At 37.8% G+C, this 14675-nt stretch overlaps 2 protein-coding genes and 1 long non-coding RNA gene across 3 annotated transcripts; 2 read left to right on the top strand and 1 right to left on the bottom strand.

The window, feature by feature from the left end:
• Positions 1-1041: 1041 nt before the first annotated feature.
• On the bottom strand, positions 1042-13488 carry LOC120347959 (uncharacterized). Its single transcript, XM_039418071.2, has 4 exons — positions 13203-13488; positions 11362-11509; positions 10747-10856; positions 1042-1336 (listed from the first exon to the last, which is right to left on the bottom strand). Exons 1-4 carry the CDS (start codon positions 13452-13454, stop codon positions 1091-1093), a joined length of 756 nt encoding a protein of 251 aa, XP_039274005.2. The 5' UTR covers positions 13455-13488; the 3' UTR covers positions 1042-1090.
• LOC120346269 (uncharacterized) lies at positions 1667-2536 on the top strand. Its single transcript, XR_005569973.2, has 3 exons — positions 1667-2092; positions 2241-2297; positions 2378-2536. It is a non-coding gene; the product is annotated as an uncharacterized LOC120346269 (long non-coding RNA).
• Positions 2976-9860, top strand: LOC120334515 (uncharacterized). Its single transcript, XM_078117962.1, has 2 exons — positions 2976-9644; positions 9793-9860. Exon 1 carries the CDS (start codon positions 2976-2978, stop codon positions 8604-8606), a length of 5631 nt encoding a protein of 1876 aa, XP_077974088.1. The 3' UTR covers positions 8607-9644; positions 9793-9860.
• Positions 13489-14675: the final 1187 nt, after the last annotated feature.

Raw genomic sequence — 14675 nt, 5'->3', positions numbered from 1 at the left:
ATGAAATCAAGGAAAAATGCACAGACAAAAACCGCATTTCACAGAAGAATTTTAATTTACTGAGATTATATTATACAATAATAAAATGCAAATAGTTTTAATTAGTCAGGCAATTAATTTCAGCCTAATATATATATTCGTCGATTAACTATCGATTAACTTCTTGAGATTACGTGATAACCACGATCATGATTGGCCATGTGTAATCAGAACATACTTCACAATGTGGCCATGGTTATGTATATCCTAAAAATACAAAAATAACATTAGAAAATTTAGTAGAAATTGAGCTAGCGATGCAATTAGTACTATATTTCGGAAACGAAGGCCTTAAACCTGTTGAGTTTCCTACTATATCTTTGTTGGAGATTTTGGTATTGTTTTTGAGTACATTTTTCTTCAGATAATACCATTAGTTTTCGATGGCGATTCGATGTTTATTCCTAATTTTGCTTCGACCTAAATGTATGACGTCTTCACAGTGCCACTACGATGCCTACCACCTTGTGTCGACAGAGAAAGAATTGATCTCACATTTTTGCGCCTGTTCCGCCGAAAGACGACCCATTTCAGGAAACTGCCAGAAATTCTTCATATTAAAAAAAACAAGGCCTCAGCCTACGAATATCACGGTATTTTTTTATTGGAAATGAAGTGAGCCTATGAATCCTTTTGTTATTATAATGTTGTTAGCATTTTTTTCTTATTGTAGTGAAAAATTGATTTTCTCATTAACTACTGGACCAATTGCTTTGAAATTTCCAAACATCCAATTAGCTGGCCTATTAAAAATGAAATAATCAGCAACGGTTCTGATTTTATATGAGGACTATAACCACAAAACATTATTGATCCTTTATTTGTCTTGTTGTGTGGTAGAAGAGTCAGATATTTCAACATACGGCAAATTGTTGTCAGGTATTTGCACAAACGAACAATAATATTTATTGATTGGTACTAAATCAGTTCGCAGAAAAATGTAAGGCTACATGATAAAGTAAATTCCGTTTAAAAAAAAAGAAAATCATGTTTAATAAAATGAAGAGAAACATAATTATTTCTAGACGATTTGCAACTTTACTGTGAGTGATTATGATAAAGTGAACACATAATACGCCACGAGAGATATCAGAACAAATATGAGTGAAGTTGTGATTTTGACCTCCATTTTAATTCTTCGAAAAACAGGACTTTCTTCCATAAAATCTTCCAAAGCTTCACCATTCTTGTTTTTGTGTGGGAATGCGACATCTGGTATCGGTTTGTTGAGAAATTTGCACAATTTCTCCCAACCTTCTCGAGGATGAAACTCAAGAAGTTGATCTTTCGGAGCGTTCTGTAAAATCCAATGTTAAATGAATTCACTACTATGAATATTATCATAAACGAAGAGTTTGATAGTTCCCCTCATAGCTGTATGTGGACTCGATTTTTGGGCGACACGTGCGTCCGAATCTGTACACTCCTATTTTTGAATAATTGAAGTCATCAGAAAAATAAAATAACCCCATCGTTTTAATAACGAATTTCTGAAAGACACAAAAATACCGGCATGCCTAAAGCGGGAAGCCATGAACACAGTTATCTTACCGACAATGACTTATGAAGCAGAAACTCGAAAAAAAATTATTATCAGTGGCCCAAAGAAGTATGGAGAGGTCTGTTAGATCTCCAGCGCCGGTAGTGTCTATTTCTTTATTGCTGACACGTTTGCATCTTTTCGTTTGTCAACGTCGCAAACGTCTCAATTCATTACTCGCATTTGATGTGTTTCTTTATTATCTGTAGACCGAGCCGAGAAGGTTTCTGTCTACTGCAATTTGCGTGTTTACATCGTTATTGTATCGCCTGGCGTTAGAGCCGAAATTATAAATGTGCACAGCTAGTTTGCTGTTGCAATGCGTTACTTCTATGGCGATTTATCGTTAGGAAAGCTGTATCATATTATTTATAGTGGGCTAATTATGGTTTTCTTTGTTTCATGCTTATTCAACTTGCTAATAGTTTAAAATTTGCTGCATTGAACTCTGGATTATTGAACTGCAATTTGTGAATCTGTCCTGCGTTTTGATTGTTTTGTGAACAATTCTTGGTGAGTTTTCGGTATTTCATTTCATTTGGCTTGTTATGTAGTAGTCCTATTTGGATGACATACTGTTGGTATTATATTTATTGCCACAATTAATGCTGTAGGGTTAAGTACTGTTACTGTAGTGCTTATTTGTTCGTGTTTATTTCAGTGTTCTGCAGTTACATAAAAGATTCGATATATTGTTGACCTTGGCTAAAAACAGTCGGTAAGCGATATAATTTGATTGCATGTTGGTTATTTATGCGGCAAATTCATAGTATTTATAGTGTATTTTGTTTTCTTTAGAAAACCTCTCTCTTTTTCTCTCCATCTCAACTCAATCTATCTGTATTCGTCATCTGTTTCCGTGATCTATTTGGCTCCATCTGACATCTCGATTTTATAATTTATGCTGAGCAAGTGCTTGATATTTCCACGACATATTACAATTCTCCTGTGTTTGAAGTTGTGTATTGTGGGCTTGTGGACTTCAGCTTGTTTATCTCAGTTATAAGGCAGGGATAATTTGGAGAGGATTGTCTGGACCGAACATAGACTGATATTGCTGTATTGGGATAGACTACTAGAGCGTTTAGACTGGAAAATATTGGCGCACGCTTCAGCGCCCTTCGTCTTTGTGTAGCAAGCAGGGTGCATAAGGTCACACCCCGTCAAGCTTCTACATAAAAAGTTTTCGACTTCTGCAAGTTTTCGACTTTTGCCTTTTTGCTGATTGCAAAAAGTTCAGACTATTGCCTTTTCTGCTGGGTGCAAAAATTTTTCAACTAGTGCCTTTTTGCTGGGTGCAAAAAGTTTTCGACTCATTTATTGTGTCTTGCAACAAGACGTCGATAATTAACAAGATACTGTTCAAGGTTGCAAGAATTTCATCGTTCAAGCTATAATGGAATCCAAGGCCAAGCAGCAGTTGGACATTTTGCGATCTGCTTTGCAGGAAAAGTATTTGATAGCTGAACGTTTGATGCTTCAACGTGAAAACGCTGAAAAGTTGTCAGTAGTAAGGCTAGAAGTTGATGAAATGTTCCAGCAGCTAATCTCTTTAATTGACATGATTCCTGAAAGTGCAGGTAAAGAGATTACTGACTTTCCCGTGACTAATGATTTGAAGCGTGAAAAATCGGAATTTGATTCACGCATCTCGGAATGGTTCGAAAAATTGAAAACGCATTCAACTGTGCAACCAGAAAATGTATCGTCAAAGTATGCGGGTAGTATTTGTTCTGACAATACATCGAGAGCATCCTTCAAGAGAAGATTGCAGTGCAAAGTGAAACGCGATCTAGCAATTGTACAGCTTCGTCACACGGAAGAAAAGCTAGAGGAGGAAGCTTTGAAACGTAAAATGGAGCTTCGTGATGCACAGCGTAAAGTGGAATTGATTGAAGTGGAATTTTTATTGTGGGATACGAAATCAACTGGTGATTCAATAAAAGGTGATGAAGATTTCAATAACTTGAGTCCTATTAATGTGTTGCCAGGTACGAGCAGGGCAAGTGATAAAAAGCCTTCAGTGCCATTGGCGAGCCGCAGAGAAGAGACTGCAAGTACTGAGCAAAAACCTTCATCACCCAAATTGGTGAACTCACTCCAGGTTGGTGATAAAATTCCTTCTACAACTGTGCATAAAAATGTAATGCAAGCTGATGTTTCATCCTTGAACAGGCGTCGATCTGCTTCGCTACAGAATGAAGCCACACATACTAGAATAAATACCAACCATGATGGCTATGCTGCCTCTGATTCGTGTCATGAACGAGTACGTTTCGCAAGGTCGCATAATGTACACACATATTCTCAGACTCCATTGAGAAGAGATGATAATGCTGTTCCAAATATAACTGGAAATGGTCAAAGCTATAACTTTCAGCCTGTGAATCGTGCGATAGCTCAAGAGTGTTCATTTGCGGCTGAACCAGATGGAATGGCTGGCCGTGAACACCATCACATTTTCCGAATAAATGAAAGTAGTGTCAATGAGTTGCCAGATGTGCAGACTCGTGGATATAGGACACTTCAGGAAAATCGTGAGTCGGTTAATGATTATGTTTATGAATCTGGGCCACAACATTATTCACAGCGGAGAACAAGAGAATCATCTCCAGTTATACAGCATCACCATTATCATGGACGTGAAGAATTCTTCTTTCAGAAGCCTAAGTTACCTGTGTTCAATGGAGATCCTTTGAAGTATATGTCTTTCATAACAAATTTTGACATCCACCTGGCACCGAAACTAGAAACAAATAGCCAGAAGCTTGTGTGTTTGTTGCAATATTGTGAAGAGAGAATTCGTGCACAATTAGAATACTTCACCAAGAAGCCTGAGAATGGATACAAACTTGCTAGGCAGAGGCTGTTTGAAGAATATGGTCAGCCTCATATTATCGCTGGTGCATGTGAAAGAGTTCTAAAAGAGTTTCCAAGTGTGCGTGATGACAAGCCAGAGCAGCTATTGCAAATATCACAAGTAATGGAGCGATGCCTGGGAACTCTAGAAGACATTGATGAATTTGCAAATGTAAACACCCTGGACACTATGGGAATGCTGATGGCTAAACTTCCTGAAGATGTTCAGGATGGCTGGCCACATGAAGCCCTCAGAATTCAAAGAAAGACTGGTCGTCAGGCAAAATATTGTCACTTGGTCGATTATGTTTGTAATTGGGCGGATGTGAAAAATTCAATGTATGGGAAAAAGCTTAATGAGATTCGTCACAAAAAGATTCCTGTGAGTGTGAGGAGAAACAGAGCTGCAACCTATAATATTGATGCTGAGGCCAACAGGGAACACATTGATCAAAAACGGGATTTGGGATGTGTATGTTGTCTCAAACCGCATAATTTGTGGAACTGCCCGGACTTCAAGAGTAAATCGCATGAAGAAAAGGTCAGTCTTTTGAAGGAGCAGAAATTGTGTTTCAAGTGTCTGTCTCATGGTCATCTTGCTCGTAATTGCAAGAAGGCCAGTCAGTGCAAAGTACATGGATGTAAAGGAAATCGACATCACACACTGCTTCATAGATTTATTGAAATTCAGGAGAAATCGAAAAAGCCTGAAGAGGGACCTGCTGTATATTCATTGGCAAAGTCGTCAAAGTGCAATGGGAAAAGTATCGGGCAAGATGTTTATTTATGTGTGGTGCCGGTCAATGTTCGAAATGGTGAAAAGACCGCTCAAACATACGCCTTGCTGGATCCGGCATCTACAGTTACTCTGTGTAGTGAACGTTTGATGGAATATCTCGAAGTAACAGGAAATACTAGAGATATCACATTACGCACAATTGGACAGAGGCCAATACAATACAAGGGTATATCTGGCAGTTTAGTTGTATCGCCGCTAGATGGTGGTGCTGAACATGAAATCACAGATGTGCTCTCGGTTGAAAAAATTCCTGCTAAGCCGAATAAAGCGCCCGATCAAAGGTGCCTTAAAATCATGCCGCATCTTCAAGATGTAAGATTGCCTATCTTGGAAGGAGGAACAGTGAATCTTCTGATTGGGGCTGACAATGCGGAACTCGTCTGTTTCCAAAGTGTTCGAAATGGACCGAGGAAAGCACCTAAGGCAGTGAAGACTGTTCTTGGCTGGTCGCTGTTCGGACCCAGTTTTGAGTCGCCATCAGATATCAGAGAAGTTCATTTTACATCTGATCATTATGTCAATTTCGTCAAGTGTAAGGATTTGGAAACACAAAAGGAAATTGAAACTCTGTGGACAACAGATTTTGGCAATGAAACTTCAGTTCTTGATATTCCAAATTCTCGAGAAGATCGAGCAGTGTATGAAATTATGCAAAATTCGGTGAAACATATTGGTGGTCATTTTCAACTTCCTTTGCCATGGAGAACCGGGATGCAGTATCTACCGGATAACAAAGAGATGGCAAAGAAAAGACTTTGTAGCCTCAAAAATAGACTGATGAGAGATTCCGATTTGCATAAAAGGTATGTCGAAGTTATTCAAGGATATATCAAGGCAGGATATGCCAAAAGAATTTCATATGCCGAAATTGATACGTCTAATACAGTTTGGTATCTTCCTCATTTTCCTGTCATGAACCAGCATAAGCCTGGAAAAGTTCGTGTAGTTTTTGATGCTGCAGCCAAATATGGAAATGTGTCTCTGAATGATTGCTTAATGTCCGGACCAGATTTGGTATCGTCACTCGTGGGTGTAATTTTGAGATTTCGCAGGGGACGAGTGGCATTAGTGGCCGATGTGGAAGCAATGTTCCACCAGGTTAGAGTGGCACCTCAGGACACGGATGCACTAAGGTTTTTATGGTGGGATGACGGGGACATTTCAAAGGAACCCGTTCCACATCGTATGCGAGTTCATATATTTGGGGCTGCATCGAGTCCGTCTTGTGCTGCATTTTGTTTGAAACAGACGGTGGTGAAATTTGGAAACGAACACAAACCTAGAATTTCAGAAATTGTTAATGAAGATTTCTATGTCGACGACTGCTTGACAACTGCTGAATCGGTCGATGAAGGCATAGAGATTGTCAAGGAATTGACACAATTGATGTCAAAAGGAGGATTCAACTTGACTAAATGGCTCACCAATAATGATGAATTACTGTCTATGATTCCAGATGAAAAAAGAGCTAAATGTGTTCAAAATCATGTCATTGATGGCAATGTCAAAGAACGAGTTCTTGGTATTCAGTGGAATGTGGCAAATGATGAGTTTGGGTTCAAGGTTAATATTGCTGACAAACCAAATACCAGGAGAGGTATACTTTCAATTGTAGCATCTGTTTTTGACCCACTTGGTATAGCGGCTCCAATAACGCTACTTGCCAAGTTATTGTTGCAAGAACTTTGCAAGCAAAATTTGGGATGGGATCAAGAAATTGCAGATGATGATGCTGTTAAATGGCGAAACTGGCTACATCAACTGCAAAGCTTAGAACAGGTGAAGATACAGCGATGCTATCAGCCATTTGATTTTGAAAAAGTTGTTTCCTATGAACTACATCACTTTGCTGATGGATCAGAATTAGCATATGGAGCTGTTTCATATCTACGAATAATCGATAAAAATGACCAAATTCATGTGGCATTTTTGGTTGGAAAGGCAAGACTTGCTCCATGTTCTCGTGTAACTATACCCAGACTTGAATTAACAGCTGCAGTTCTCGCTGTAAAGTTGAATCTTGTCCTAAGGAAAGAACTGAAGATGAATGAATGCAGTTCAACTTTCTGGACTGATTCCACAGCCGTACTTCAAAGTATAAGAAATTCGAAGAAACGATTCTCCACATTTGTTGCTAATCGTTTAGCAAAAATTGATAGAAATACTGATGTATCACAGTGGCGCCATGTTCCAACGAAGATGAATCCAGCTGATGATGCTTCGCGTGGTCTTAGAGTTGATGCATATTTAAAGTCAGGACGATGGATCAATGGGCCCGAGTTTTTGCGTCTTTCTGAAGACAAGTGGCCAAAGATGCCGGACTGTTTTCCTGATCCACCGTCTGAATTTTGTCCAAAGCCAGTTCCAGAAATAAAGTCGGCATTTGTAATAAAGGAAGAGTCTTCTGTCATGGACAGGTTCATAGGATTCTTTTCTACATTCTACCGTTTGAAGAAAGCAACTTGTTGGCTCATACGATTCAAGAAATATTTGTGTTCTCATAAGAAGTCAATAGACAAGCTTACTGAACTGCCAGCAAGACTGACTGTGCAGGAACTGGGCTTTGCTGAAAGAGTTATTATTGAATATGTTCAAAGACAAAGCTTTCGTGAAGAAATGAAATGTATATTAAATGGTAAATTTATCAGTAAAGGTGATTGCTCTCGCCGGATGTTGAAACTTAATCCTGTTCTAGAAGATGGTTTGATGAAAGTAGGAGGACGCTTGGAAAATGCACCAATTATGCATTCATCAAAGCATCCCATCATATTGCCTCATAAATCACATCTTACGGATCTAGTCATCAGGGATCATCACAACAAAGTTGGTCATTCAGGTATGGGTCATACATGGACCTCATTAAGAGAAAAGTACTGGATTATCAAAGGTGGAGTTGCAGTAAGAAGGGTCATCGGAAATTGTGTTTCTTGTCGAAAGCGAAATGCCCGCCCTGGAAAACAATTTATGGCAGATCTACCTTCCTGTCGACTGAAATCGGATGAACCAGTGTTCAGTCATGTTGGTGTTGATCTATTTGGACATTTTCTTGTTCGACAGGGAAGGAGTGATGTGAAAAGATGGGGTTGTGTGTTCTCGTGTATGACAACTCGTGCTGTTCACATCGAGGTGGTAAATAGTTTGTCTGCTGATTCTTTCATATGTGCACTCCGACGATTTATTGCTCGAAGGGGTCATTGTACTCATATATATTCGGACAATGCTGGTAATTTTGTATTGGCAGAGAAAATACTTGAAAATTCCTTGAAGATATGGAATGATTCTCAAATTCATGGATACTTACGTCAAAAGGGGATAACATGGCATAAATCACCGCCTACAGGTTCAAATCATGGAGGTGCATGGGAATGAATGATTCGGTCAATTCGTCGAATTTTCAATGCTGTTACTCAGGGTCAAACTATGACAGATGAAGTTTTTAGGACCGCTTTGATCGAGTGTGAATCATGCTTGAACAGTCGTCCAATTATTCCTGTAACATTTGACCCACGGGATGAAGAGCCTTTAACGCCGAATCACTTGTTATTACTTCGGTCAAATCAAAATGTGCCTCCTGGAGTTTTTGACAAGAATGATTGTTATGTTGAACGTCGATGGGCGCAATCTCAATATCTTGCAAATGAATTTTGGAGAAGATGGATTCGAGAGTATCTGCCTACGATTATTGAGCGACACAAGTGGTTTCAGAAAGAGAGAAATTTCAAGAAAGAAGATGTTGTCCTGGTGGTAGACGATTCTCAACCTCGATCAAGATGGGCAATGGGAAGAATCGTGGATGTGTATCCAGACAAGAAGGGACTGATACGAACAGTGCTTGTTAAAATTCGTAATAGCTTGGTAAAGCGTCCCATCACCAAGCTAGTTCTTGTTGTTGAAGGCACTAAATGACTATTGAGGCTTGGAAATCATGTTGTGTTTTGAAATTTATTTCCTATGTACATAAATTTGTGGGGGGGAATGTTAGATCTCCAGCGCCGGTAGTGTCTATTTCTTTATTGCTGACACGTTTGCATCTTTTCGTTTGTCAACGTCGCAAACGTCTCAATTCATTACTCGCATTTGATGTGTTTCTTTATTATCTGTAGACCGAGCCGAGAAGGTTTCTGTCTACTGCAATTTGCGTGTTTACATCGTTATTGTATCGCCTGGCGTTAGAGCCGAAATTATAAATGTGCACAGCTAGTTTGCTGTTGCAATGCGTTACTTCTATGGCGATTTATCGTTAGGAAAGCTGTATCATATTATTTATAGTGGGCTAATTATGGTTTTCTTTGTTTCATGCTTATTCAACTTGCTAATAGTTTAAAATTTGCTGCATTGAACTCTGGATTATTGAACTGCAATTTGTGAATCTGTCCTGCGTTTTGATTGTTTTGTGAACAATTCTTGGTGAGTTTTCGGTATTTCATTTCATTTGGCTTGTTATGTAGTAGTCCTATTTGGATGACATACTGTTGGTATTATATTTATTGCCACAATTAATGCTGTAGGGTTAAGTACTGTTACTGTAGTGCTTATTTGTTCGTGTTTATTTCAGTGTTCTGCAGTTACATAAAAGATTTGATATATTGTTGACCTTGGCTAAAAACAGTCGGTAAGCGATATAATTTGATTGCATGTTGGTTATTTATGCGGCAAATTCATAGTATTTATAGTGTATTTTGTTTTCTTTAAAAAACCTCTCTCTTTTTCTCTCCATCTCAACTCAATCTATCTGTATTCGTCATCTGTTTCCGTGATCTATTTGGCTCCATCTGACATCTCGATTTTATAATTTATGCTGAGCAAGTGCTTGATATTTCCACGACATATTACAATTCTCCTGTGTTTGAAGTTGTGTATTGTGGGCTTGTGGACTTCAGCTTGTTTATCTCAATTATAAGGCAGGGATAATTTGGAGAGGATTGTCTGGACCGAACATAGACTGATATTGCTGTATTGGGATAGACTACTAGAGCGTTTAGACTGGAAAATATTGGCGCACGGTTCAGCGCCCTTCGTCTTTGTGTAGCAAGCAGGGTGCATAAGGTCACACCCCGTCAAGCTTCTACAAGGTCCACCTTGATTATTGCAAAATTATCGCATCAGAAATGAAGAAGTAAGGAGAAGAACTGGAGTTGAAGATATACTTAAAAGAAAGGCCGGTGGGTAGGACATCTTGCCAGAATGGCAAATACAAAATGGGCCAAAATCCCAACAGAATTGACTCCAAAGGAAAAGAATACAAAGAAGAGGATGGAGAGACAGCATAGAGAAAAAGTGTCGCATCACTTTGATGCAACTTGTTCAAGAGAGGAGTACCTGGCGTCAATTGTGAAGGCTATCTGACTGCAGTGGCATGAACAACTAACGATGAATAATGATAAACATCTTGTATTGAGTATTTATATCTGCTGCAAACGAAAACGTCAATTCCAAATGTATCTTACACAGGTATAAACCCTTCCCAGAAGAGCATTAGTATTACTCAGTCCGAATTCCGTTCACTCACCATGAGTACATTAGCGTTGTGGTTTCGGTATCGCTGTTTAGCTATAGTTGGATTGACATCTGCAAATACTTTGAAAAACGATTCATTCTGAGTTCCAAGTGTCACACGAGCTGAAATACAGCAGATCTCAATGATTAGAATAGTAGATAAAAAATATATATATTGCATTGTAAAAACGCAAATATGGATTATACTGACACGTACCAAAGTTGTCACAAAAATTTTGTCTCTGTCCTTTCCTATAAATTTCCTATAAAGTAATTTATCGCAAAAAAAAAGAAAATCAATAATTTTAAATTAAAAATTAACATGAGCCAATCAAAGTTATTACATTTTGTAATTGGTACATAAGTCCCACATAAATTACAGAGCGGGATCATTCCGCACAACTGCAGTACAAATTTTTTCTATTTCGGGAAATTTTTTCTTCTATAATGTCAGCGTAATAATGGTATCATAAAGCCATTACGTTACATCATAGTTGTCAATTAATATGTTTCTACTTATCCAAGATACACCTATATGCTGTGATGGTACCTCAAAAAACAAAAAGTTACAAAAAATTAATATAGAAAATAATTAAATCTGAATTGCTATTATTTAATTTATACTCACATACACAATGAAGCTGATGACGGAATGCATTCGCCGTTGGAGACAAGAATGTGAATAGACGGAATAAATAATTCCGTTGCATTCTCTTGCATGTTTTTTCAAAACTTTTCCACCAATTTTCTTCGCTGTCTTTCACCATAAATACAATCTATACAAAATAAAGCAATCAACGGGATGAAAAAGTAATGAATAATCATTGTTTCTTTATTCTTTCAAAATATTTTCATGAAGAGTCAATAAGATTAGCGCATTCAGATGTTTGACAGAATACTACTTTATCAAATAATATTTAATACGTAATACAGTAATACGTTTGTGTCAGTGTGCAGCAAGATTCTTGAATTAAATATAATAGTCATCCTAATTCTTGCTACAGCATCCTTGCGTTATAGGCATACGAATCCATCTACGCAAAGGCATAGAGCAAGGAAAGGTAGGTTGTCTCGCGTAATACCAACCGATCAAATAATCTATTATAATGTGGTAAGATACTTGGATCTATTGTGTTATTGGACACTTAGTGGACATAACGATCGTTTCAATATTATGTTGTTGTTCTTGTTATTATTCTTCTCCTTCGTCATGATCGTCTCCTTCGTCGCTTTTCTCTTCGAATATTAGACCAATTGCTTCGAAATTTTCAGTGGTTAAAGTTCGATTTTTTTCCAGAAGGCCATTACTTTTATTTATTCCTAAATTTCCTATGAATCCTATGAGATCTGATATTGCATTCAAAATTTCGCTGTTCTTAAATTTACTCATGGGAACACTGCTTTGAGATTTATTTCAAGCGGTTGCGTGATCGAACCTGCAGGAACGGTACTGCTCAGTTACCGGACCACAGTGAAATTGACCCATTCCTTTCGCGATCTTACTATTGCAGTAATGTCAAATGTAGGTTTTCTAGCAAATCTAGCCTACCGTATTTGTTAATTTTGATAAGAGCAAATTGAATTGAGTTTTTATATCCCAGAGAAGAACCGTTCCCGTACAGCAACAGTGGTAAGGTACCGTACGCTCTTTGAATTACGCTCTCATCTTTTCGTTACAGTTCTGATATAAACAACATAAATTTTGTAGCCTATCTCTTTTTTTATTTGATAAGAGGAAATGAATTGAGTTCTTATATGACAAGAAAGAACCGTTCCGCAAACGAATATCAGATACTGGTAAGCTACCGTACCGCATACGGCTATCGGTGAATCGATATTTTTTTCTTATTTTGTCCTTATTTATCACTAAATTGCTCCACGTTCAGCAAGCATTGTTTATTGGAGGTCAAGTATTTCTTATGGAGAATTGTTATTGTGAAAAAATCGCTTTTCTTTTTCGCCGAATGGACCCGAAATTTCAACTGAAATATTAGTGTTTTATTTTACTTCAGGAAACAGTTTTATATGACCTTTACTTTGTATGACCCTCAAATATTTGCGCATTGTTCCCTTGTTGTTTTATTATATCAGCTAGTAATAAAATTTCATTCACGTGGTTTATGAAGCAAACAAAATAAAAATAAACCCCATGACATATATACATATCTTTAATGAAACGTAATGTAAAAACAGTACAAAGCATCATCATTTGTTTTATTTTGGCTGCTCCTGAAGTATGCGTACCAAGATGGCGGACACCGGGACGTAGTATGTGTACCAGGTTAGGGCTAGGCCATAATTTTAGATACAAACACTACGGGAGTCACTTGGCTAGTCCCCGGACTCATAATAGAACTAAAATAAGGAAAATTGGAATACAATTATGGCCTAAGCCTAGCCTGGTACACATACTACGTTCCGGCGTCCGCCATCTTAGTACTTGATGATAGTACCTTATTTTATATTAACCTTTGTATCAGGGAAGGCTTCCAGTATCTCGTGCCAAAAATGCGACGTTGGTCCATCAACACTCGCATCCACGTCCTTGTACATCTTATAAAAATCATCTTTTGTTCCACCATGTTCGACAATTTTCATCCATTCCTTTCCAAGATAGTACAAAGTTTTGTCGTAGTCGTACGTCTTATAGCCAAGCTTCGCTAAAGCAACTCCAAGAGATTTTGTTCCCGTTTTGGGGAAACCAACAGCAAGAACTAACATCGTGACAACTGTATATGTACGAACAAATTACAACTCTGAAATATAAAAAAGTAAGGTGAAATGATGGGTTTCATCCTGAACATTTCTATCTCATCTCTCAGATTGCGCTTATATATGATTCCTGTTTAATACATCCGACAACTATTGATTTGGTTGTAGCTAGCTACCAATATGTCCAGGGTGAAAGGTTGCTTGACACACTTAATATTCCGGGAAATAAACTCGATACACCTCAATGGTTTGTCATTATTCTACGCCATTTGACTGGTATTGTTAAATAATGCGTCAATAACTATATATATATATATATATATATATGTGAATTTCCAGTGATTTTCAATAAAATAGAGTATTTTTGTTTATAAATGCATGGAAAACATACTACTGCTCTGTGACATCAGGTTTCTAAAAAACCCTATATCCGCAAACCTGCTAGGTTATAATAATTTGCAGAAAACACTAGCCAGTTCATCTTGCTGAAATTGGTATGTATATGAACACGAATAGTTCATGGACTTAACCTTCAACTTCATTGTTAAAGCTTACGAGCGACGGCGTCTAAATAAAGCTTTATAAAGAAGGAATGGCGATACCAATGCAATGATTTTGTTGAGTATTTCATCATAAAATAGTTTATAGTTTATTACAATATTTACATTTCTTTTATCTCTCTCTTCTGCACTTGATATTTATCCTACCAGTCAGCATAAACGTTGTTAACATTGATAAAGTTGTTAACATCGAGGTCAACGACAGGTAAACAGTCTACTAAATTTTGTTGGACTAGGAGAACGCTCTCGCTCAACGAAAAAATATTATAATTGCGTGCAATGTTCGGATCGAGAATCTCGACGAACAAGAACCAAATATTTTTGCTGGGATTGTGATGTTGCTCTTTGCCCCGCACCATGTGCAGAGTTATATCACACGAAAATACATAATCGTCGATAGCACCTTATCATTGTCTACTGTTCCTTTACCTCAATTTTCTGTTTATTTTCATTCACCCAAGTTTCTTTTATTTTTGTACGTTTTATTTCTTCTGGTGTTGGTGCAATATATAATTGGTCACCGCATCAGGACCAAAAAATAATCGCTATTTACCGTTTAACATTATTATTGCGGCTTCGCAAATTTTGTACATCCCTTTGTTCCTTTTACTTGCGCCACCATGTCGCCATAATCGCGCGTTGCGTAGTAGTGTCAGTTACGTGGATCGTG

Source organism: Styela clava, chromosome 11 (assembly GCF_964204865.1).
Source record: "Styela clava chromosome 11, kaStyClav1.hap1.2, whole genome shotgun sequence".
Lineage (NCBI taxonomy): Eukaryota > Metazoa > Chordata > Ascidiacea > Stolidobranchia > Styelidae > Styela > Styela clava.
The sequence above is the reverse complement of the archived record's forward strand: the minus strand, read 5'-3'. Positions and strand labels throughout refer to the sequence as shown.

Bases quoted from the DNA above. Each gene is read 5' to 3' on its own strand.
- LOC120334515 (XM_078117962.1), top strand. From the start codon at position 2,976: ATGGAATCCAAGGCCAAGCAGCAGTTGGACATTTTGCGATCTGCTTTG.
- LOC120347959 (XM_039418071.2), bottom strand. From the start codon at position 13,454: ATGTTAGTTCTTGCTGTTGGTTTCCCCAAAACGGGAACAAAATCTCTT. The intron at 10,857-11,361 runs GTGAGTATAAAT...GCTGTATTTCAG, and splicing joins TCATCAGCTTCATTGTGTAT to CTCGTGTGACACTTGGAACT. The intron at 1,337-10,746 runs GTGAGTGAACGG...TGGATTTTACAG, and splicing joins ACAACGCTAATGTACTCATG to AACGCTCCGAAAGATCAACT.